Raw genomic sequence first — 26,044 nt, forward strand, 5'->3', positions numbered from 1 at the left:
AGATTAGCAGATGGCTGAAGATGGTGGGGAGCAGATAGATGTAGAGAGAAATTTTTAAAAGTGTGACATAGTAAAAAATACTTATTTGGTCACATATATTTGGTCTCTGCCCTCTGTTTCCTAACACACAGTTATTAAAACCTAGGAAGCTCCAAAGTGCCTTTGTGTGCTAATGAATAACAGGTGAGCTGGAAACCAACCTCAGGATGTTGGCTGGTTGCTAAGGGAACAAAGAAGGTGATTAGAAGTTTGTAAACTTCAGCACTACCCATCCTAAACTCCTGGGAAGGGAGAGGCTAATGGTTGAATCGATAACTAAAATGGTCAATGAGTTAGTCAACCATGCCTATGTAAAGAAACCTTCATAAAAACCCAAAGGTCAGGGTTTGGAGAGTCAAACCTGTTCAGTTGCTGAACATGTGGAGGTGCTATATGGTGGCATCCCTGGAGAAGGGACATTCATGAATCTTTTCCATTAGGCTGGCTGTTTATTTGAATTCTGGATTATTTCTTTTATTGATATAATAAACTGGTAAACTTGATATACTTGATATAATAAACTGGTAAAGAAGTGTTTCCTAGTTCTGTGAGCCACTTTAGAAAACTAATTGAACTCGAGCAGAGGGTTGTAGGAATTCTCAGGAGACAAGTGGTCAGAAGTTCCAGAGGACAGGCTTTGAGGTTGGCATCTAAAGCCAAGAGAGTCTGTTCATGAAGCCAGAATTGGGGACAGGCAGTTAGTGTAGAAACAGGGGATCAGTCAAATCGAGGAAATGAAGTTCATGAAAGCCATTTGCCTCTGGAAGTCTGGAAGTTGGATCTTCGGAGTCCATTGCTTACCAAATTTCCCTGCCCTTACCAAGGACTGCAAGCAAGGAGCTGGTAATTAATGCCCCCGGGCCCTTGCCTGGCTGAATCACTTTGGCTTACCCCCTGCCCCATCGGCTTCTTAATTTTTACATCTCACCTGCAAAACCAAGTCTAGCCACGTAGGCAGGAAGGAGAGATAAGGGGAGAGAGAACTGGAGAACAAAAGATCTTCTTATAAAAACAGAAAAGAGGGAATATAATATAATATAAAGCTGCTCCGTCGCCCTTTATGCTGCAGTCATTTCCCCATGTCCCAACTACTTGTCAGTCTGTGAACATCCTAGCTAGCTATAGGTTCATCAGTCAGCTCGCAAGTATCCTTCTCCGTTATTGGTCCCCTGCTTAAGGATAGCTCCCTCGCCATTTTCATGCTCTCTCCTTCTGGCTTTCACTCTCTCTTGCACATGTGCTCTCTCTCTTTCTCTTTTCCTCTCACTTTCTCTCTTCTCCTGTAGGGAGACACTCTGCCTGTTTGCTTAATAAACTCCCTTATGTGAGTTCCCATGTCCGGAGTGGTCTTCTGGTTTCTGGTTTCCTTCAGCCCTGCTTCTAAAGTGAGATTATGGAGAGAGCCTCAACCTCTAACCACAGTTACTAACATACAATTTGAGCAAGAAATTCATGTTATAAACCAAGAAGATTTGAGGATTGTTTGTTATTGCTACAAACTTGACTCATACAAGCTCTATATCAGAATAGAATCTATTTAGTTGGGGGTGTAGTTCAGTAGCAGTTCAGTCTAGCATTTGTGAGGCCCTGGGTTCCATCCACTATGCCACCACCACCACCAAGACAGCAAAAGATAGAGATAGGAAGAGAATTTCAGGTTGAGGGAAAAGTGTGAGCAAAGATGAAGATCTGGGAGAATGGGGGGGATTAAAATAGATGCCTACTTTATACCACATCCACAAGTAAATTCCTTATCATTGAAAATTTAAATAAAAGAATACCAAAAGCATTAGGAAAATTTTAGATTAATTTTGTAATTGTAGGAGTGGAAGATAACTTCCTAAATAAGACAGTAAACTGGAAGCCATAAATATATTTGTGTGGCAAGTCACCATTAACAAAATTAAAAGGGAAAAAATACTTACAATACATGTAACAGGACTTATATTTCATAATATGTAAAGAAACTTATAAATCAATGTGAAAAAACACTCAAACCAGACAAAGTGGCACAGCCTATAATCACAGCAACTCAGGAGGCTGACACAGGAGGATGGAAAGTTCAAGGCCAGCGAGGGCAACTTAGTGAAACCCTGTCTTAAAATAAAAATAAGAAGACTAGGGATGTAGCTCAGTGGTAGAGTGCTCCTGGGTTCAATCCCTGTTACACACACACACAAAGTTAAGTTAAAAATAAAGACACTCAAGAATTCCAATTTCTGGTGCAACATGTAAGAAGTTTAAAAGTTGTCACTCCTTCCTAACAACGAAGAAAAAGCTGAACAAATGGAAAAATCAGCAAGTCTTCTTAGATCCATCAGAGAAGTGAGGTCACAGGACAAGCTCCTAGATTGGGGACCCAGAAGCAAAAACAGAAAATCACAACTTAGAACAAAAATCCATGAGAAATTGCAGGCAGGGAAAATTGAATTGTAATTGATGAACTGCCAAAAACTCAGTATGAACAACTCTGAGATTTAAAAAATTCCACTGGGGCCTAGTCATGGGGACCCCCACATTGTGTGTGTCTGTGCTACTATGGATTGGACTTAGAGGTACACTACCCTTCACCACTGAGCTACAACCTCAGCCCTTTATACTTATTTTCTATTTTGAGACAGGGTCTTGCTAAGTTGCCCAGCTTCCCAAGTAGCTGGGATTATAGGTGTACACCACTGTGCCCAGCACATTCTATTCTTTTTTTTTTTTTTTTTGGGGGTGGGGGTGGGGGGAGGCAGAGAGGGGCTGGGGATTGAAGCCGTGGCCTCAAACGTGCTACACAAATGCTCTATACCACTGAGCTACACTCCAGATGCCATTCTATTCTTAATAAGGCCTACCCTCATCAGAAATTTCTACCAGACTCTAAACTATTAGGACCTAACCAAACTGGGGAAAGGAGAATACTTGACACCAGCCCATTCTAACTATTCTGTCCTCCCTTAAAGGACTGAAAAACCTTTGTGAAGTTCACAATCCCAGAAGCACCAAAAGACTGAGACCTAACCATAGGACTCTAGAATGCTTCCTCTTCGTCACCTTATCACAACATTGCCCAGGTTCTGTTTGCAGCAGTTCTTTATACTTAGTACAGCAAGCCCAACTATCAAGAAAAAATTACAAGGCACTCTAAAAGGCGAAGAACACAATTTGAAGTGCCACATTCACCAGGACCAGACTCAGTTTATGGCAGAGATGTTGTAATTATCAGATCTGGAATTTAAAACAAGTGTGATTAATAAGCTAAGGACTCTAATGGACAAAGCAAAGAATGCAAGAACAGATGGGCAATGTAAACAGAGAGATGAAAATTCTAAAAGAGAATCAAGCAGAAATGCTAAAGATCAAAAAAACTGTAACTGAAAAAGAATAATGCTTTTTATGGGTTCCTTAATAGACTGGGCACAGCTGAGGAAAGAAGCTATGAGCTTTTGGTCACTTCAATAGAAACTTTCAAAACTGAAAATCAAAGAGCAAAAAAAAAATTTTTTTTAAATATCCAAAAACTGTGGGACAATAATAAAAGTTATAACATATATGTAAGAGAACTACTGAAAGGTAAAGAGAGAAAGGAACAGAATATTTGAAGTAATAATAACTAAGGATTTCTTCCACAATTAACATCAGATGCCAAACAATAGGTCTGGGAAGCTTAGAGAATACCAAATAGAAAAAACGCCAAATGTAGCTCAGTGGTAGAGCATATGCTTAGCATATGTGAGGCACTGGGTTTGATTCTTAGCACTACATATAAATAAATGAATAAAATAAAGGTCTGCAAATATCTAAAAAAAATTTTTAAAAAAGAAAAAATACCAAATGTAGCTCAGTGGTAGAGCACTTGCCTCACATACACAAGGCCTTGAGTTCAATCCCCAGTACTGCAAAGAAAAAAAATCAATAAAATCAATAAGCCAGGCTAAGAAAAAAAGAAAACAGGCATAAATTAATAATATCAGAAGTGAAAATAGGGACATCATTATAGATCCCATGGACATTAAAAAGACAATAAAGGGACTGGAGTTGTGGCTCAGTGGTAGAGTGCTTGCCTAGCACATGTGAGGCACTGGGTTCAATCCTCAGCATCACATACAAATAAATAAAGGCATTGTTTCCATATACAACTAAAAAAGTATTTTAAAAGATAATAAAGAAATATTAACAACTCTATGCCTACAAACTTGGCAACCTTAATAAAATGGACTGATTCCTTGAAGATATATTCTGCCAAAATCCCAAAAGAAGAAATAGAAGAGGTCAGGGATGTAACTCAGTTGTAGAACTCTTGTGTAGCATGCGCAGGCACTGGGTTCAATCTCTAGTACTGCAAAAAAAGAAAAGAAAAGAAAGAATAAAAAAAAAAAAAGAAAGAGGAGGAGGAGGAAGAGGAGAAAAAGAAACAGACAATCTGAATTGATTTAAAATTAAATCAATAATTTGTAACTTTCCAAAAGGGAAAGTGCTAAAGTGCTAAGCCTAGATAAGTTCACCAGTGAACTCTAAAATACATTTAAGTAAGAAATTATCCTAAGTCTCTACAATGTCTTCTGGAATATAGAAGCAGAGGGAATGCTTTCTAACTTATTTTATGAGGTCAGCATTACTCTAATACCAAAACCAGATAAAAAATTTACAAGAAAAAACTGTAGATTAATATCTCTCATTGGGCATTGATACAAAACTCCTACACAAAATATTAGGAAATTTAATTCAACAACATATAAATAGAATTCTATACCATATCCAACCAGGATTTGTCCCAGATATATATGACTGGTTCAATATTCAAAATCCAATTAAACACATAAATAGGCTAGAAAAGAAAAATCACACAATCATATCAATGGATGCCAAAGCTGGTCACAGTGGAACATGCCTTTAGTTCCAGGTATTGGGAGTCTGAGGTACGAGGTTTGCTTTAGTTCAGGAGATGGAAAACTGCCTAAGCAACATAGTGAGACTCCATTTGAGAAAAAAAAAAAAAAAAAAAAAAAGAGAGATGGAGAAAGAGAATTTGACAAAACTCAACACCCATTCATGGTAAAGTCTCTTAATAACTAAGAATAGAAGGAACCTCCCTCAACTTTTACAAGAACCCCATGTTTAATAGTGGAAAAACGTGAAGCTTTCCCATTAAGAGTAGAAACAAGACGAAGATGTCCTCTTTCACCAATTCTTTTCTTTCCTTTTTCTTTGGTAATGGTAATTTGAACCAGGGATGTTTTACTACTAATTTACATCCCCAGTCCTTTTTTATTTTTTATTTTGAGACAGGACCTCACTAAGTTGTTAAGGATCTCATAAAGATGTTGAGTCTGGCCTCAAACTTGTGATCCTCCTGCCTCAGACTCCTGATTTGCTAGGATTACAGGTATGTGCCATTGTATCCAGTTTAACAACTTCTTATCAACACCACAGAGGAAGTTCTAAAGAATGTGATGAGATAAGAAAAATAAATAAATAAAACAGTATTCATCAGGTTTCATTGCTACAATAAAATACCTGACACAGCTAACTTACAAAGAAAAGAGGTATAGTGGGTACAGTGGCATACACCTGTAATCCCAGTGACTCAGGAGGTGGAGGCAGGAGGATCACAAGTTTAAGACCAGTCTCAGCAATTTAGTGAGACTCTGTCTCAAAACAAAAAATAAGAAGGGCTGTGGATGTAGCTCAATAGAAAAGCATCCATGGGTTTAATCCTTAGTATCCTCCCCACCATCCCCACCCCACAAAAAAAAAAAAAAAAAAGCAAAGAAAAAGAGAAAATATGACTTATAGTTTTGGAGGTTCAAAGTTCAGCCTTCCACACAGTCTTAGGGCATAGATATACTTCAAACAGGTTCTTTGTCATGACGTAACAAGGATGGCCTTTAGTCTAATTTCTAGTCAGGTCTTCTTTTCCATCTAAGACGAGTTTCTTAGTCTTCTGAGCCCCCACTGGAATCACCCACAACATTCTTCTTACAGAATTCCTGGATTTTTCTAACCTGTTCCTCCATGCTCTTTCAACCTCTGTCTAGAAACCAATTTCAAAGCTTCCTCTACATTTTTAGGTATAGTTATAGTAATGGCCTTACTCATATCAAATTCTATATTAGTCAGATTTTTATTACTGTATCAAAGTACCAGAGACAGCTAATTTATGAAAAAAAAGGTTTATGTAGCTCAGTTTTGGAGATTCAAAGTTTAAATCAGAAGGCCCCATTGGTTTGCTCTTTGGTGGAGGCAGCAGATGGCATCACATCATGTTCGGGGCATGACAACACCAAGGTCTCGAGGGTATTATATAATCCCTTCCAAGGGTACACCCCAATGACCTTCCACTAGATCTCATATTTTCAAGGTCTCCCTACCTCATCATTACCTCACTGAGTACCAAGCTTAACACTTAAACCATATCCAACTATAGCAAAAATTATGCCAACAGGAAAGGAAGAAATAAAAACTGTTTTTGTTCATAGGTGACATGATCATCTATGGAAAAAAATTTCCAAAACCCTAGAAATAATAAGCAATTATAGCAAGTTTATAGTACACACAATTAACATATAAAAACAAAATACTTTTTTTTCCCTGTTAGAATTAGGGATAGAAACCAGGGCCTCAAAGATGCTAGGTAAGTGCTCTACCACTAAGCTACATCCCCAGCCCTTTTGAAGTTTTATTTTGAGACAGGGTCTTGCTAAGTTGCCTAGGCTGGCCTCAATTTGCAATTGTCCTTCCTTGACCTAATGAGTAGCTGGGATTACAGTTTGTGCCACTGCACCCAGTGCTGAGTGCTTTCTTACATACCAGCAATGAACAAGTAGAATTTGAGATATAAAACATAATACCATTTATATTAGTGCCCCCGATGAAATATTTAGATATAAATTTAATAAAACATGAACAAGATCTTTTTGAGGAAACTATAAAATTGCAATAAAAGAAATCAAGGAAGAACTAAATAAATGGAGACATAGCTTATGTTCATGGATAGGAAGACTCAACATTGTCAAGATGGCAGATCTTCCCAATTTGATGTGTAGATTCTATGCAATCTCATTCAAAAAAAAAAACCCAGCAAGTTATTTTTGAATATCTACAAAATGACCCTCAAGTTGACATGGAGAAGCAAATGATCTAGAATAGCCAACACAATATTGGAGGAGAACAAAATCAGAGGATTGATATTACCTGACTTAAAGACATACCATAAAGCTACAGTAATCAGGACAGAACGGTACTTGCAAAAGAATAAAAAAGGTCAAAGCAACAGAAGAGGGAGCTGAAATAGACTTACATAAATAGAGTCAACTGATTTTGGACAAACAAAGGAACAAAGACAATATAATGGAGCAAAGGTAGTCTTTTCAAAAGGTGGCAAAGTACCTAGGCACAAACTTTACACTCTTTACAAAAATTAACTCAAAAATGGATCATAGACTAACTGTGAAACATGAAACTACAGAACTCCTAGAAAACAGGAGGAAATCTAGTTCACCGTGGCTGTGACAATGGCTTTTTAGATACAAAGGCATGATCACTGAAATAATAATGGATAAGAAATAATTGATAAGATGGACTTCAGTAAAGTAAAAACTCATATGATGTTTGAAACAGTGTCAAGAGAATGAGAACACAAGTCACAGACTGGGAGAAACAATTTGAAAAAGATATAGTTGATAAAGAACTGTTACTCATTTTGATTTTGTGTGTGTGTGTGTGTGTGTGTGTGTGTGTGTGTGTGTGTGTGTTGCTAGGGATAGAACCAGGTACTTCACCCACACTAAGCAAATGCTGTACACACTGAGCTACGCCCTTAGTCCTTTGATAAAGAACAGTTCTTCAAAAATATACAAGTTGAGTATGATGGTACATGCCTGTAATACCAATGACTCTGGAGGCTGAGGCAGGAGGATCACAAGTTCTAGGCCAACCTCAGCAACTTAGTGAGACCCTGTCTCAAAATAAAAAACAATAAAATAAAAAGTGTTGGGGTGTAGCATTGAACTCAGGGGTAAAGCACCCCTGAGTTCAATCCCAAGAACAACAACAACAACAACAACAACAAAACCCTCTTAAAACTCAATTAGGTAGGAGATTGGGGCTATAGCTCAGTTTGTAGAGTGCTTGCCTGTCAAGTACAAGGCCCTGGGTTCAATCCCCAGTAATCCCAGAAAAAAAAAAAAAAATAGGGGTCTGGGGGCCATGGCTCAATGGCAGAGCGCTTGCCTGGCATATGTGAGTCTCAACACCACAGATAAATAAATAAAGGTTTGGAAATTTTTTTTAAAAAAAAACTCAGGGCAATCTGGTGGAGCATTTGTTTCTGAAGTCCCTTTCTTCAGACACATTTCTAGGCTCCCTCTCCTATGCTCAGCAGCCCCAGGTTTCTCTACTACACAGGTGCTGAAAGAACCATAGGGAGAACACTGGGCAACCCAAAAACCAGGAAGTACAAAATTGATGAAAATTGCAAACAAAGAAAAATACCTGCAACAAAAATCCAATTATTTACAATCACTGGTCCAGGAATATAGAGCAAGAAAACACAGAGCCCAAGTGAAGAAAACAATAACAGAAGGGGAGAAGGTGGAAGTCCAGAGGAAAGAAACATCTCATAGCAGTCCCTCAGCATCAGACCCACAAAGCAAGAGGAAAGCTTTTCAGTGAGATGGTAATTAGTATTATAGACATCAAAGTAGATTCCAGACATTTATCGGTTACTGACATTTGTTCTACTCCTAGCTCTCCGTCTCTCTAAAAGGGATTAGAAAGTGATTGGGATACTTCAAGCCTACAGAGTAGAGACACTGCCACTGAGAAATCTTTACAAACTTGCCAAACAATAATGAACCTCACTTGACACAAGAGCTAACCCCACCTGAGCCTAAACATAACTTCAACACATAGAAGTGGAGAGACAAAATCCCCCAAACAAAAACCAGGCTCCAAGAAAGAAGAATCTTCAGGTTCCTACCCTGCTTGACATCTACACAGAAGCCCCCAAATTTTAAAAATTTTTTCTAACTACACATGTAAGATTGATATAAGCCCATGCATTCTATTGGATCATAATGAAATGAAACTAGAAATCAAAAGTAAGAAAAGTAATAAAAACCACATAAACACATGGAAATTAAACAATACTCTTAAATGAAGACTGTATCAAAGAAGAAAGGACAGAAGAAATTCTTAGAAATAAATGAAAACAAAGACACAACATCTCAAAATATTTGGACAGTATGAAAGCAGTTCTAAGAGGAAAGTTTATTACTTTGAGTGCCTACATTAAAAAAAAAAACAGAGAGATCCCAAGTAAATAAGCTCATGTTCCACCTCAAAGTCTTAGGGAAAAAAGAACTAAATAACTCCAAAGTAGGTAGAAGACAAAAATAATAAGAATCAGAGCCCAAATTAATGAAATTGAGAATAAAAAAAAATATAAGAATCAATGCAACAAAGAGTTGGTTCTTGGAAAAGAGAAATAAGCCAAACTAACCAAAAGAAAGGAGAATACCCAAATTAACAAGATTAGAAATGAAAAACATATTATCACTGACACTTCTGAAATCCAGAGGATCATTAGAAACTATTTTAAAATTTATAGTTCAATAAACTGCAAAATCTAGAAGATACTGGCAGATTTTTAGACACATATGACTTGCCCAAACTGAACAGGAAGATATGAAAGCCTAAAAAGACCAATATCAAGTAATGATATTGAAACAGCAATTAAAAGCCTACCAACAAAGCCCAGGCCAGATGGGATTCTCAGCAGAGTTCTACCAAACCTTAAAAAAGAATTAACCTGAGTCTTCCTCACATTATTCCATGAAATTGAAAGGGAAGGAACTCTCCCAAACACATTCTATGAAGCTAGTATAACACTGATATCAAAACCATACAAAGACCCATCTAGGAAAGAGAACTAAAGATGAACATAGATGCAAAAATCCTTAATAAAATACCAGCAAACCACATTCAAAAACATATTAAGCCAGGTACTGTGGCATATGCCTGTAATTCCAGCAACATGGGAGGCTGAGGCAAGAGGATTACAAGTTCAAAACCAGCCTCAGCAACTTAGCATACTCCTAAGCAACTTAGTGAGCCCCTTTCTCAAAATAAAAAATAAAAGGGCTGGGGATGTGGCTCAGTGGTAAAGCACCCCAGGATTGAATCCCCAGTACCCTTCCCCCCCAAAAAAAACTATATTAAGAAGATAATATACCATGATCAAGTGGGCTTCATCCCAGAGATGCAAGGACAGTTCAACATACATAATCAATAAATGTAATTCACCACCTCAATAGAATTAAGAATAAAAATCGTATGCTCATTTCAAAAGATGCAGAAAAGGCCTATGATAAAATACAGCAACCATTTATGTTAAAAACACTGGAGAGGGTGAGGGTTGTGGCTCAGTGGTAGAGTACTTGCCTAGCATGTGTAAGGCATTGGGTTCAAACCTCAGAACTGCATATAAATAAATAAAATAAAGGTCCACCAACAACTAATAAAAATATTTTTTAAAAACACTGAAGAGGGACTGGGGTTGTGGGTCAGTAGTAGAGCGCTTGCCTAGCACACATGAGGCACTGGGTTTGATCCCTGGTACCACATAAAAAAATAAACAAATAAAATAAAGATACAACTAAAAAAATTAAAAAAAAAAAACCTGGAGAAACTAGGGGTAAAAGGAACTTACCTCAATATTATAAAGGCTACTTATGACAAACTCATAGCCAAAATCATATTGAATGGAGAAAAATTGAGAGCTTTTCCTCTAAAATCAGGAACAAGACAAGGATGTTCACTCTTACCACTTCTATTCAATATAGTTCTCGAAATTCTAGACAGGAAATCAGGCAAGAGAAAAAAATTAAAGGAATATAAATTGGAAAAGAAGAAGTCAAACTCTGTTTGCTGCTGACATGATCCTATATCTAGGAGACCCAAAAAAATTTCACCTGAAGACTTCTAGAGCTGACAAATCAATTTAGCAAAGTAGCAGGATACAAGATCAACACTTATAAATCACTAGCTTTTCTATACTCCAACAGTGATTCAACTGAGAAAGAAATCAGGAAAATCATCCCCTTCACAATAACCTAAAAAAATCTGGGAATTAATCTAACTAAGGAGGTGAAAGATCACTACTATGAAAACTATAGAACGCTGAAGAAAGAAACTAAAAAGTACATCAGAAAATGGAAAGACATCCCATGTTCTTGGACAAGCAGAATTAATATGGTCAAAATGGTTATATTACTAAAAGTAATATATACATTCAATGCAAGTCCCCATCAAAGTACAAAATACCAGTGACATTCTTCACAAAACTAAAAAAAATAAAATAAGAAACCCAGAATAACCAAAGCAATTCTGAGCAAGAAAAGTGATACAGCAGGCATCATAATTACATTACAGAGCTACAATAGCAAAAACAGCATGGTATTGGCATCAAAATAGACATGAAGACCAATGGAATAGAATAGAAGACACAGAGAAAAACCCAAATTTATACAGCCATCTGATATTTGACAAAGATACCAAAAATATATGTTAGAAAAAAGGCCTTTTTAGTAAGTGGTGCTGGGAAAACTAGATATCCACATGTAGAAGAATGAATTTACATCCCTATCTTTCATCTTGTGCAAAAGTCAAATTGAATTGGATCAAAGACTTAGAAATTAAACTAGAAACCTTGCTAGAAGAAAAAATAGGGTCAACACTCCATCATACAAGTGCAGGCTCTGACTTTCTCAACAATACCCCTAAAGCTCAAGAAATAAAACCAAAAATCAATAAGCGGGATGCCATCAAATTAAACAGCAAAGGAATTATTAAGAGAGTGACGAGAGAGTCTACAGAATAAGAGAAAATCTTTGCCAGCTACTTCTCTGAAAGGGGAATATATCCAAAATATATGAAGAACTTAAAAAACTTAATGCCAAAAAAACACTAGGCCAATCAACAGATGGTCAAAAAAACTAAAGAGAAACTTCTCAAAAGAAGAAACATGAATGGCCAAGAAATATATGATAAAATGTTCAACATCTCTAGCAATTAGGGAAATGCAAATCGAAACTACACTAATATTTCATCTCACTGCAGTCAGAATGCAATTGTTAAGAACATGAATAGTGATAAGAGCTGGCAAGGATGTGGGAGGGAAAGGTACATTCTTACATTTTTGGTGGGGATTCAAATTAGTACAACCACTCTGTAAAGCAGTGTGAAGATTCCTCAAAAAACTAGAAGTGAAACCACCATTCCATTCCTCGGTGTTTATCCAAAAGATATAAAATCAGCATTCTATATTGATGCAGCCACTACAATGTCTACAGCAGCACATTCACAATAGTCAGATTATGGAATCAACCCAGATGTCTGTCAATAGATAAATGGATTAAGAAATGTGGTATATATACACAATAGAATTTTGCTCAGCCACAAGAAGAATGAAATAAAGGCATTTGCTGGTAAATGGATGGAAATAGAGAAAACCATTCTAAGTGAAATAAGCCAGACTCAGAAAATCAAAGGTTGAATGTTTTCTTTCATATGTAGAAGCTGGAGCAAAATAAGGGAAAGAAGGGAGTCAGGAAGGGAATTGGATATCATAAAGAAATAGGAAGATAGGTGGAGTAGGTGTAGAAGAACAAGAGGGAGGAAGGAAGGGAAAAGGGAAAATAAATGGAATTAATTTAACAAAATCATGTTAATTCATAGTAAAACTACCAATGGGAATTTCACTTTTATGTACATGCAGAAGTAAGGAAGTTTAATAAAGTAGAGGAAGGAGAAAAGAAGGAATGAGGAGGGAAGGAAAAGGGGGAGATGGGACTTGAAATCAAGTTCTTTGCATGTATGATTTTGTCAAATTGAATCTAATTACTACGTATAATTTTGATGCTCTAAGAAAAAGTATTTTTTAAAAAAACTCAATCAAAAAACACAAAAGAATCCAATTAAAAATTGGGCCAAAGACCTGAACAGACACATCACCAAAAAAGATATACAGAGAGCAAATAAGTATATGAAAGATCCTCCACATGGGCTGAGGTTGTGGCTCAGTGCTAGAGCACTTCCCTAGCATGTGTGAGGCACTGGGTTGATTCTCAGCATCACATATAAATAAACGAATAAAATAAACTTTCATAAACAACTCAAAAAAATTTTAAAAGATACTCCACATTATAAGTAACTAAGGAAATGTAAACTAAAATAACAATGAGATACCACTGCACACATACTGGAATGATCAAATTTAAAACACTAACAATGCTGACAAGATTGAGAAGCAAGAGAAATTTCTCTCTCACTCTTTGCTGGTGGGAATGCAAAATGGCATAATCAGTTTGGAAGACAACTGAGGAGTTTTTAGAAAACTCCACATACCCTTACCATATCATGCAGTAATTCCACTCCTTGGTATTTGCCCAAAGAAGTTGAAAACTTACATCCAGGAAAAAACCTGCACACAAATGTTTATAGCAGCTCTAATCATAATTGTCAAAATCTGGAAGCAACTAACATATTCTTCAGTAGATGAACGGATAAACTGTGTTACATCCAGAGAATAGAGTATTATTCAGTGTTAAAAAGAAATGAGCAATTGAACCACGAAAAGACATATTGCTAAGTGAGAGAAGTCAATCTGAAAAGGCTGTGATTTCCAATTACATGACATTCTAGAAAATGCAAAACTATGGAAACACTAAAAGAATCAGTAGTTGCCAGGATTTAGTTGAGAGGGATGAATAGGAAGAGCACAGAGGATTTTTAGGGTAGTGAAACTGCTCTGTATAATACTTTAATGTGGGTACATGTCATTATACATTCCTCAAAACTGATGCAATGGCAGGTAGAGTAGTGCACACCTGTAATCCCAGCTGCTTGGGAGGTCAAGGCAGGAGGATCACAAATTCAAAGCCAGTCTCAGCAACCTAGAGCAAACCCTATCTCAAAATGTTACAAAGGGGGCTGGGGATGTGGCTCAGTAGCAAAGTGCTTGCCTAGCATGCATTGATAATTGGAGTAATACTAATAAAATCTATGATATAGTATCGAATTGGAAAAAGTATTTTAAAAGATCCATTTCCAAAATTTGGTGAGAATATAGAGAAATGAGGGCTCCTAAGTTGTGTAAACTGGTATAATCTTTTCAAAGAACACTTTGATATGCCTCAAAATTTAGAATATGCATGCCTATGGACCTAGCAGTTTCATTTCTAGAGAAACAATCACATATTGCTCAAGATATATATGCAGTATTGATTGTAATACACGAATCTGGACATAACCTGGATATTCATCAGTAGAGTAGTTAAGTAAATTATGATATATGCACAGCTTAGAATATTATATAATAACTACAAAAATTAGCATAGAAAGATAACAGATGTGTTTTGGAGGGGAAAATGCAAATCAAAATAATGTTAATAATTTGGTCCCAGTTCTAGTTCAGAATTACACATGATTTATCCCAGAAAGTGCATATCAGTATCTGAGCAGAAATGTTAATTGTGCTTAACTCTAAGAAGGACTATGAAGAGGGACTTCACTTTTTACTACATGTATATGTTTGAAGTCTTTATTTACATGAATGTATTATTTTCATAATTTTGAAAGCAGGGAGAAAATAAATCAATACAAATATTCTAAAGTCTGGTGCAGTGGCACATCTGTAATCTCAGTGACTCAAGAGGCTAAGGCAGGAGGATCACAGGCTTGACGCCAGCCTGGATAGCTTAGCAAGACCCTGTCTCAATGGGGTTGAGGTTGTAACTCAATGGAAGAGCACTTGCCTTGCATGTGTGATGAACTGGGTTTGATTCTCAACACCTCATATAAATAAAAAATAAATAAATCCATTGACAACTAAAAAAATATTTTTTTAAAAAAAGACCCTGTCTCAAAAAAAAAAAAGATTAGGGTTGGGTTGGGGCTCAGTGGTAGAATGCTTGCCTAGCATATGTGAGGCACTGGGTTTGATCCCCATCACCACATAAAAATAAACAAATAAAATAAACGTATTATATTTATCTACAACAAAAAAATTAAAAAAAAATAAAAAGGTCTGGGGATGGGGCTCAGTGGTAAAGTGCCCCTGGGTTCAATTCCTAGTACAAAAAGAAAAAACAAAGATGAGGCACAAAGGCATCCAAGATGATGCAGAAAATGACAGTGTCAACTGGACCCTTTGGGAGACTAAAGCTCAGAGAGTTACTTGCCCACAGGAAACCAACAATATTGGTTGTTTCATTGACAGGGCAATTGTGGATAGCATTCTATGGAAGGGAACACTTTTACAGAATTTGAATGCCCCCACAGCTCATTTCTGAAGATGACAGGAAGTTGCTCTAAAGATATATCCCTTGGTCACAATGGGTTTACCTGGCTGTGGCAATGAGAGAAAGTCATCTTTGCTAAAACAAAGTAAATGCCAAACCTACTAAACCATGAAGCATTATAATTGCATGGATGAAACTCAGGTTGCTATGTTTGGAAAAGTAGATTTCATCAGAAAAAGAGGTCTGACTCCAGAATTGTCTTAATCATCCAACAACAGTTTATCACACATACACTAGTCTAGGGGTTGTGACACTTCTCAACATATTTATGAAAAATGAGAGGAGTCCTATTACTAAGTTATTTTATGCTGTGGTTATTAATTCCACAAAGTTGCTATGCCTGGAGACATGGTGGTCATGTTGACATAGAGGGAAGCCATAAAAGGGTAGGTGATTGGGGAGAAGAGGTTGTATTACAGACATAATCAGAGAACTCAGAAGAGATGTCAATTAAGAAACTGAATCGTCAGGGATCTAGAATTATAGTAATGGATGATGTTGCTAACATAGTGGTTTTCAAAGAGGTTCATAGCAATATTAAGATAATTATTTGGCTAACCATAGTGATGCCTACCTGTAATCCCAGCTACCTTTGGAGACTGAGGCAGGAGAATCACAAGTTCGAGGTCAACCTCAGCAATTTAGTGAGACCTTCAGCAAATTAGCTAGATCCTATCTCAAAATAAAATAAAAAGGACTGGGGGTGTAGTTCAGAAATAGTGCTCTCCTGGGTTCAATCCCTGTACCACACACACACACACACACACAAGATGTTATTTGCCCTTGTTACCTGCATTCAGAGGCTACAAGATGAGTAATATCACAACAGACTAAATATAGCAGCACATATGAGAATCCACACCTTAAAGATATTTACAAAAATGTTAAATAATTTCATTCTTTTTTTGTTTTGGAAATTATAGTTATGTTTTCATAAAATATGGCATTAATATTAACAAGTTTTGGGTTGTATTACTAATTTTAAATAAAGAATTTTTATTTTTAAAATATTTTTTAGATGTTGATGGACCTTTGTTTTATTCACTTATTTATACATGGTGCTGAGAATTGAACCCAGTGCCTCAAACATACTAGGCAAGTGCTCTACCATTGAGCCACAACCTCAGTCCCAAAAATTATTTTTAATTGTCTCCATTTTGTGTGTGTGTGGTACTGGTGACTGAACCCAGGGCCTTGCACATAATATAAATGTCTTCATTAAAAAAAATATATATATATTTATATATGTTTTTGGGGGGCTTTGTGGTATATGGGATTGAATCAGGGGTACCATTGAGCTACATCCTCAGCCCTTTCAATTTTTTATTTTGAGGCAGGCAGAGCCTCACTAAATTGCTGAGGCTGACCTTGAACTTGTAATCCTCCTGACTCAGCCTCTGAGTTGCTGGGATTCCAGATGTATACCACCCCAACTTCCCACTTCTATTTTAATCATTTAAGATAAATTTTGTCTTTTTTTTTTTTTTTTTTTTTACAATTGTTTTAGATTTACAGAAAAAAAAAAAAAAACTACAAAAGCAATACAGAGTGCCCATATATCCCACACTTGGTTTTCTCTATTATTATTTAATGTATTCATTATTTATTTTGTGGCACTGGGGATTGAACCCAGGGGCACTCAACCACCTATTTTGAGATAGGAACTTATAGGAACTTTCTCCTGCCTCCACCTCCCAGGTATTTGGGATTTCAGGTATATACCACTACACCAGGTGTTTTCTGTATTATTAACATGTTATTTACATTACAGAAGTGCTATAAATTTGTCACAATTATTGAACCAATATACTATGGATTTGAATATGGTTTGTTCCTCTGAAACTCATGTTGGAATTTGATCCCCAGTGTCCTTGAGGTATTAAGAGGGTAGAAACAATGTACTATGGTGTTTGGAAGTGGGGCCTTTGAAAAGAGATTAGGATTAGATCATTGGGGTTATTAGAGAGTTTCCATGATTGAATACTGTGGCTTTACAAGAAGAGAAAGAAGAGGATATGCATACACGTGTGCTCACTGTTTCTCACCACATATTGTCCTATGTAACACTGCAACTCTGTCAGCAAGAAGGCCATCATCAGATGTGGCCCCTCAACCTTGGACCAGAACTGTGAACCAAAATAAACCTCTTTATAATTTATCTATGTAATTTATAAAATATTTTATAATTCTTTATAATTGTGGTATCATGTTATTTTAAACAACAGAAAACAGACTAAGACACAAGATTAACACATTATTAAACAAAGTCCATGTTTAATCAGATTTCCTCAGTTTTCCAATAATGCCCTTTTTCTTCTCCAGGATTTCATCCAGGATACAATGTTACATTTTATCTCCCCATGGGGCTGGGGAGATAGTTCAGTTGGTAGAGAGTTTACCTCCTAAGCACAACGCCCTGGGTTCAATCCCCAGCACCACAAAAACAACAAAAAAGAACATCATTTAGCTGTCATGTCTCCTTAGGTACTTCTGGACTACAATAGTTTCTTGGAATTTTCTTGTTTTTGATGACCTTGACAATTTTAAGGAGTACTGGCCAGGTATTTTGTAGAATGCCCCTCTGTGGAGGCTTGGATGTAGCTTGTGGGTAGATGGCTTGCTTAGTGTGTGTGAGGTCCTGGGTTCAATTTCCAGCACTGCAGGGAAAGAAAAAAAAGTCCTTCTGATGGAATTTGCCTGATGTTTTTCTCGTGATTACACTGAGGTTAGGGGAAGGAAAACCAGAGGAAGGAACCATGACAATTACCCTTTTTGTTTCCATAGTTTTGCATTTTCCAAAATGTCATATAATTGGAAATCACAGCCTTTTCAGATTGACTTCTCTCATTCAGCAATATGCATTAAAGCTTCCTTCATGGCTTGATTGCTCATTTCTTTCTACCAATGAATAATACTCCATGCTCTGGATGTAACAGTTTATCCATTTATCTACTGAAGGATATGCCAGTTGCTTCCAAATTTTGGCAATTATGATGAGAGCTGCCATAAACATTTGTGTGCAGGTTTTTGTGTGGATGTGAGTTTTCAACTCCTTTGAGTTTTCAAGGAGTGAAATCACTGCATGGTGTAATAAGGATATGTGCAGTTTCCTAAAACCTTCTGAACTGTCTTCCAAGGTGGCAGTGCCATTTTGCATTCCCACCAGCAACGAGAGTTTCTCTTGCTGCACAGCAACAAAAGAATCAAGTGTTATTGTCATCACATCATACCAACGTACATGCTATCACACTTGACCTTGATCACCTGATTGAGGTATTTGTCGAGTTTCTCCACTGTAGATCCGCTCTTCTCCTCTACCCTCCCTTCTTGTACTGTACTATTTGGAAAGAAGTCACAAGGCACAGGCTGCACTTGAGGAGTGGAGAGTTATACTCCAGCTCTTTGAGGGCAGAGTATGCACATAAATTATTAGGAAGTCTTCTACCTAGGATATGTCTCTCCCCATTTACTTATTCATGGATTCATGGATATTTATTTTATACTTTGGATTACGATCCAAATAACTTTTATTTTGCTGCTCAGAGAGTCTATCTTTGGCCATTAGGAGCTTTTTTGGTTGGTTCCTCTGTTCATGTTAATTTTTAATATTGGTACATAGAAAAAAACTCATAACAAACAAAAGTTCTTTGGGAGACATGGATAACATTTAAGAGTGTAAAGGCTTCTGAGACCAAAAGGTTTTGAGAACCGCTACTGTAGGGGACACCGGAGCCACACCTGACCCTACCGCAAGTATGTGCGTGGTTCTGCAAGAAGGAGCTGCGATCCATGCAGAAGGGAAGGGAACCGCGCTCCGGCACCCTTGGCAACAATTGCTTCTCCGCGTCACGCCGACTTCTAAAGTTTTCTCCGGGTCTGAAACGCAGAGGTCCCCAAGAAGACTAAGCTCACTCTGCCTTGTATTTCCTGCGGACGCCGCGGCGGGGCGCAGGGCCCACAGAGTGAGTCACTCACAGAGAGTCGGGGAGGGGCTGGCCTCATGGCTCGCGCAGCATTTTCCTGGCATAGCCCTAGCCGGGGGCCCTGGCCTGGCCTGAGCAATCTCTACCTCTCGGGGTTGCGTTGGTGTGCTCCCCGCGGGCCACATCAGGCGAGCAGGTGTGGAGTCCCAGGAAAATGCAATCTGGGCGCAGCGTCGCGGAGGGGCCAGTGGGTTCTTCTCGGTTCAGCAGCGCGCCGGCTGAACTCCTGGGGCCCATCCTGGCTGACAGCAGCCGGACAGCTCCCCGGGAGAGGCCAGATTTGGGCCTTGTCAGAGCCGGGCCCTGCCCAGCCCACCCCTCTCTGTCGGGGTTGGCTGGGCCCGACAGCCCCTTTCCTTTGCAAGTGTATGGCACGACCATCAGCAATAATCGGCTGCAGCTGGAGACCTGGCTAATTGATACAATAAGTTCTGTAATTGCCTCGAAAATAAGGTAATGATTTGGCAGAGGGAATGCTTTGATCTTATCAACCAGAAGAGATTTCTCCAAATGAAACTTCAGAGAAGGACCAGAATCCTCCAATTTGGAGTGTGAAGGCCAGGTACAGCCTGCTTCCGGTTCTGTCCCTCCCCCACATCCCGAGTGTACGGCCTGATGCTCTGGGGCTTTTCAAGATGGGAAGGAAAGGTCCTTCTCCTTCAATGACTGGAGAACACACACACATGGCCCTGGCATAAGTGCGGAGGTGGGGTAGGTCCGAGCTGTTCCAGAACAGGGGGATGGCTGGAATGACTAGTCCAGTTCTAGAGAGGCGGTTGAGGAGATGGGGGAGAAGTATGGGGATGGGCAGATTATAAAAAACCTGACTTGGCTCAAGCCTGATGACATTTCTCTCACAGTGAGCGTTGCTGATTTGGGTTTTTAAGGCAGGAGAGGGTAACAGAGGAAGGAGAACCATGAGTGTCCAGCTTTCTCCAAGAATGTGCACACACACTCACACACACACCCTCACTCTGCGCTGTGGGTGTCCCTGCCTGGCAGAGGCCCCAGCACAAAGAGGATTAGAGAGATGAGCTAATCTGGTTTGTATCCCAGACATGGCCCCAGAAAGGGACCTTGTCCACCCTGATGTTTAAGGCAGTGGAGGAGTGAGGAGTCCTCCTGTAGGGGCCTGCTAGCTAACAGTATCAGAGACCCTCTCCACTAGGATGCTAGAGTTTTGACTTCAGGGTCTAGTTTAAGAATCAGAAGCAGGAGCCTCATGGGACGCAGGATGGCTTGTGTTACAAGAAAGAAGAGATAAAGACAGAAACTCCCACAGAGGAACTAGATCTTCACCCTACTTGTTCCACTAGTGAGGAAACTGAGACCTGAAATGATAAAGTGATTTAGAGCCATGCAAATAGTGCCTGGTTGAGTTGAAAGGAGGAAGATTTTCCATTTTTTTTCTTGTCAGGTGTACTTTGTACTGTGTTGCAGGAGCTGCAAGGGGAAAATGTAAAACAGAGAGCAGGAGCCGGGGGAAGCCACACAGGAAAGGAAGACAGAGAGGCAGGCAGGCACGCATGCACACACAGACTGAGAAAGTCACAGAGAGGCAAAAAAAAAAAAAAAAAAAAAAAGACCTAGAAACAGGAGAGTGAAAGAAGAGCAAGACCAACAGTTGTACAGATTCAGACAAAGAGAGGGAATGAGAGAGACACATGCTTGGAGACAGAATAACAGACTGACAGACAAGAGACAGTTTAGAAAGAGAGGGGCAGACAGACATTCAGACAGGGTTGAAAGGCAGGCAGACAGAAACAGAGAGACAAATAAAGATATGGAAACAAACCCAAAGAGAAAGAGGGAGAGGAATATACTTGGAGTGACATAAACACAAGCCAGTGAGAGATCCAGAGAGAGGGAGCCTCTGAGATGAGATACAGGGAGAGCATGAGAACAAGAAGGGTGGGCTGAGGTGGGCAGAGTGGAAAGAGGCAGATGGTGGGTTCTGCAGATTTTTGTTCACTGGAAGCAAATCATACTTCCATATCATTCTGGGGTCAGAACAGGTGGTGGGGAGAGAAAGGAAGCTCAATTCTTAGCCTATTTTATACAGGCAAATTGGGAAAGGGGTCTGGAAAAAAAATGGGAACCCTCCCTTGGGAAGAGGTCAGTCAGTGACCACCCAAGATCCCAGCAGTACACCCACTGGCCTCACACAGAACCTGGGCCACCCGCCCAGGATGGCTGTCAGCCCGCCCACCGCCTGGCTCCAGTCTGATTACAGCCAAAGTGCTAAAAGTCTCCAAACACCGCCCCCCCCCCCCCCCCGCCGCCCCATCCTTGCCCTGGTGATTCTGCCTCCCCAAACCTCCTCTCCTCTTTCCCCTAGTTCCTGAAATCCCTCTCTTCCTTGTGTCCTGGAGAGCAGTTGGTTTGCCCTCCCTGCTTAGGCACTAGCTGATGGAGGAGACACTGCTCCACCAAGCCCTTTCCCTGATTTTGGGCTGGATGCTCCTTCCCTCCAAAGCCTGTTTGGCCTGGCCTCTTTGAGACACGTTCCACGTCTCGCCTGGGAGCTCATAAATACCAAGGAGAGGCCAGCCAGGCTGTGTAGAAAGCATGGATCCCCGTATCACCCCCCTTAAAAGCCCCTGGTTCTTCCCATGCTCCCTTTTCTCTGCATGGTGCAGCGGGGCAGGAGGTGGAGCACTAGGGGCCTGTGTGAACCTGGCCCCAATTCAAATGAGACCTGCCTTGGTTTGCAAAGAAATCTCAGGAAAGGCGTCTCAGGGCCCCTTGTGCAAGTAGCAGGCTTAGGAATTCCTTGACTCCCATCCAAACCTCCCCCCAGCCCCTTCTTGGCCTTTCTCTCTGCTCATTACCATCCACACCATCTCCCACCCACCGGGAAAGAGAAGGTCATCGCCAAAGGGGCCCAGGAAAGGGGGGCCTTCTGGAGGATAGGCCAGGGCGGAGTGAGAGCTGTTTACCCACACCCAACTCCCCTTAGCTCATCTCCACTCCCATCCAAGGGCCAGTAAGAATTTAAAGTCATTCAGCTACACATAGCTGAGAATAGGGTGAAAAATGGATCTTAACTCTAAGTGGCCTCACTGGGGAGCAGAACGTGAGATGAAATATCAAGGGTGAGAGGGAACCCTTCCCCTTTCTGCACCCACTTATGAAAAGGGCCAGGGGGCTGTAATGGTACCACAAGAAAAAGGGAAGACCCAGCTCTTCTGGTTAGGTGGAAGCTCTCTGCTGGAGGCCCCAGGAAATCTTGCAGCCTGAGAACAGCATGCAGGGTAGGGGGCTAGCCTGGGATTCTTGCCCAGGTCTCTACTGATGCTGCAGCATATCATATCTGCAGTACTCAGCCTTGAACCCCAGCAGAATCTAGAGTGCCACCCTCAGACAGCTTTATTGTATTTACATGGAAATAAGAACTTTTTCTCCTTCCATGTCATTTGGAATGCCTTGGCCAGTGGTGGGCACATAGCAGGTGCTTAATAAGTGCTGACTTGACTCCATGCGGGGCCATGGAAACCAGTATTTGAGTCTCAAACCAGTAACACTTCCCTCTGACTCCAAAACCTAGAGTGGGGTTGGGGATAAGCCAGAGAAGCAGATCAGGGGCTAGCCTGAGTCTCTAGCCTTGACCCTCCGCCTGGAAGCCCCAAAACAAGCCCTTGCGTGAGGAGCTGAGCTCTCCAATAGTATCTAAGACCTTGAGACTAAAAGTTTATTTTGAGATTTGAAGCTCCAAAGTGGCAGATCCCAGAAAACCTCTTCTCTGGCTCCGTAGTTGTTCTCTAGTTAAGTGGTTGAGTGCAGTTCTTGTAGTCAGCTGGCTCCTGCAGCCTAGGGTTTCTCTTGGGGAACTGGGGACTGGCAGAGGGGGAGAGGAGTAGAAGCAAAGCCCCATTCTGGGTTGCCCACTTAAGGGCAGAGGTGGCCTGTCGCCTCATTCACCTTTCTCCCTTTCAGAGTTACTGATGTTTGTGGGGGGAGGGGCTGTTCAGAAACATTCACTATAATCATTGAGCATCTATGTTGTGCCAAGATATGGTCCCACTTAACTATGAAGACTGCTGAAACCAAGTGAGTCTGGGGCCCATGTGGGTGATCCACCCAAGGTTAGATGTGATTATCTCCAACTCCCACTTACTCACAGCCCCAGGCCCATATGTAGAAATAAACGCAGGGCCAGAGTTACACCCAGGTCTAAGCACACAGGGGAGTCTGGGAGAGGCTGCTGGAGCTGGAAGACTGCTGCCCTGCAAAGGGGTGGGGTTGGGCTGGGAGGAGGTGAAAGAGTGGTCCAAGGAAAGGGCCCAGCCAGGAATGAGCCTGAGCTCACTCCTCTCCCACCTGCCCCTCTCGGGGAAACTGCATTTGGAGTCTGCATTTCTAAGGATTCAGCAGGTCACCTAGGGCCTACCAGACTGAAGGAAAGAGAGGTTGGCCAGAAGGAATATGGCCAGTATGCTGGCTCTGCTTGGTCTGTATTCAACCCACTCCCACTCCCATCCAACTCCAGGTTAGCACCCCCACCCAGCCCTGCACAGACCAAAAGTGGTGGGCACTTCTCCCCTCCACTACCCGTCCAAACTCTTCCTCCCTATCTTACTCTTACTGTCCCCTATACACCAGCCACTGCTATCTTACAGTGGCCACTAGCTCTTCCCTCCCTGAAATGCTATTCACCAGTGTGTGCCAGGCTTGTTTCCTCACTTTCTCAAATCTCTGCTTGACTGTCACAGTCATGATCATCCTGGTTACAAATGCAACCCATCCCCTGACTCTGCCCTGTTCTTTTTGTTTTTTGTTTTTCCTACTGCACTTACTATTTTCTAGCATTCTCTATGCTTTACTTCTGATGTTTATCATCCTTTTCCCTTCAGTAGAATGTGAACTCCATGAGGGCAGAAATTGTTTTGTTTTGGTGTACTCACTGATACACATCACGTGACTAGCACATGACAGTGAATAAATAAATATTTGTTGAATTGATGAATATACTTGGTCCCTTACCACAGAAAGTGGGGCCAGGGAGTGAGAAGGGGGAGAGGAGACAAAGGTCCTTGTGAACCCTCCTGTGGTAGCTCTGACTCTGAGATGTTTGTAGCTTCAGTGCAGCCAGCTGTGCCCTGTTCCCTCACTCTCTGGAGTCTCTTATCTCCCCCACCCCCCCAAAGGAAGAGAGATGGTGAGTTTGGGGTTGGCGCGATGGGCAGTTACCAAAGCGTTGTTTACACCAGGACTTTATAGTTTAAATAAATCACTGGGGAGAGGCATGAAAGGCCCCTGGGAATGAGGGAGCTAGGCGGGAGAACTGAGGCTGAGGAAGGTGTTAGGTCCAGAAGAACTCTCAAAGTTGGACGGCCCAGGGGTTTAAAAAGAATGTATAGGCTGGGGGTGGTGGCGAATGCCAGTAATCCCAGCTACTGGAGAGGGTGAGGCAGGACGATCACAAGTTCAGGCCAGTGTGGGACCTTGTCTCAAAGTTAAAAAAAAAAAAAAAAAGACGGGGGTAGAAGGGTGCAGCTCAGCGGCAGAGCGCTTTCTAGCATACTCAGAGCTCTGTGTTTCATCCCCAGTACCGCAAGAGGAAAAAAAATATTATTTTTATATCGCAACAAGGGCCACTCTACCCCCAAGGGCTCTACCTGCCAGCCTGGGAAGTGCGGGGGTGGGATGGAGGGAGGAGGAAAGGGGAATCACTTTAAGCACACAGCACCTCCCCAACACTTCCCAAATTACCACGCCCGCAGGAAGGGTGGAAAGGCAAAGGGGAGACAAGGCTCCAGGGCCTCCATTCTCTCAGCAGGACCCCCACCCTGGCCTCCGGTGCGGGAAAACTGCCCAGCTGTTTCTGATTCTTTCGTACTCGCAGCCCCGCCGGAGAGGGGGGGGCAAGACACTGGGGGGAACCTGGAGAGACTGAGCTCTGCAGAGAGCGGGACACAAGGGCCTGAGCGTCAGCGTCGGGTCCGCAGGTGTGCCTCCTCGGCGTCGGCGATTGATTCCCGGTTCCTATGCTGGAGAAAGCACCCGGGTAGGATTCGGGTCTAAATGGTGTGGGGAAAGAGGACACTGGTGCAGTGGATTGGAAGATGCAGGGACGAGGAGCCCTAGATCAGAGAATCCCCTACCTGAAATCGGATGCCCACGGCGCCCCTGCAGGCAGTGTTGAAAAGGAAGTTACGATTCTCCTGCAACTCCTGGTGGCAGGGTTTCTACCCATTTCACAGAAGTGCAAGAATGGAGAGGACCCAACGAAATGAGTGCATCTTCTGTGGTCAGCTCCAATGTCCTGTAGGTTAGGGGACTGGGAGAAGTGTCTGCAGCCCCCTTGCATTCCGTGCGCCTTGCTATCAACCACAGCCGCTGAAAATGCCGAACGAAGGGCGCTAGGACCCGGTGGCACGGCATCGGTAGGGACTGGGCGCTACGGGCGCTGAAGGGCGCTGCTGTCCGGGTCGCGTGGCGCTTGAGCAGGTGGGGGCGCAGCGCGGCGACGCACTGGAGCGCGGAGGGGCGGAGGCGGCCGCCACACCTAGGGTGTCGCGGAGCTCCCGGGGCTGGCGCAGGCGGAGTCGCCCCGCAGGCCGCGCGTGTCCCCGATCTCGGCCCCGCCCCGCGCCGTCCAATGAGAGCCCGCGGGCTGGAGGGGCTGTCCGCACTCTCGGTCCCGCAGCCCCACACCGTGCGTCTGAACTCTGA

General features: G+C 41.3%; 1 protein-coding gene across 4 annotated transcripts in view; it reads right to left on the reverse strand.

Annotated features, from left to right (window-relative positions):
- ST7L (suppression of tumorigenicity 7 like) overlaps window positions 1-26,044 on the reverse strand; it is a 179,524-nt gene that overhangs the window by 36,830 nt on the left and 116,650 nt on the right. The window contains exon 15 of one of the 4 annotated variants that reach the window (XM_079135542.1): window positions 16,871-18,043. The exons of 2 other annotated variants lie outside the window; for them this stretch is intronic. In XM_079135542.1, the coding sequence (XP_078991668.1) occupies window positions 18,008-18,043 (36 nt within the window). In that variant the 3' untranslated portion in view covers window positions 16,871-18,007. Of the gene's footprint in view, window positions 1-16,870; window positions 18,044-21,658; window positions 22,913-26,044 lie in introns of those variants that run through there. One more of the 4 variants, XM_079135536.1, reaches the window with a different exon arrangement.

This window comes from Sciurus vulgaris (genome assembly GCF_902686455.1).
Source record: "Sciurus vulgaris genome assembly, chromosome: 1".
Lineage (NCBI taxonomy): Eukaryota > Metazoa > Chordata > Mammalia > Rodentia > Sciuridae > Sciurus > Sciurus vulgaris.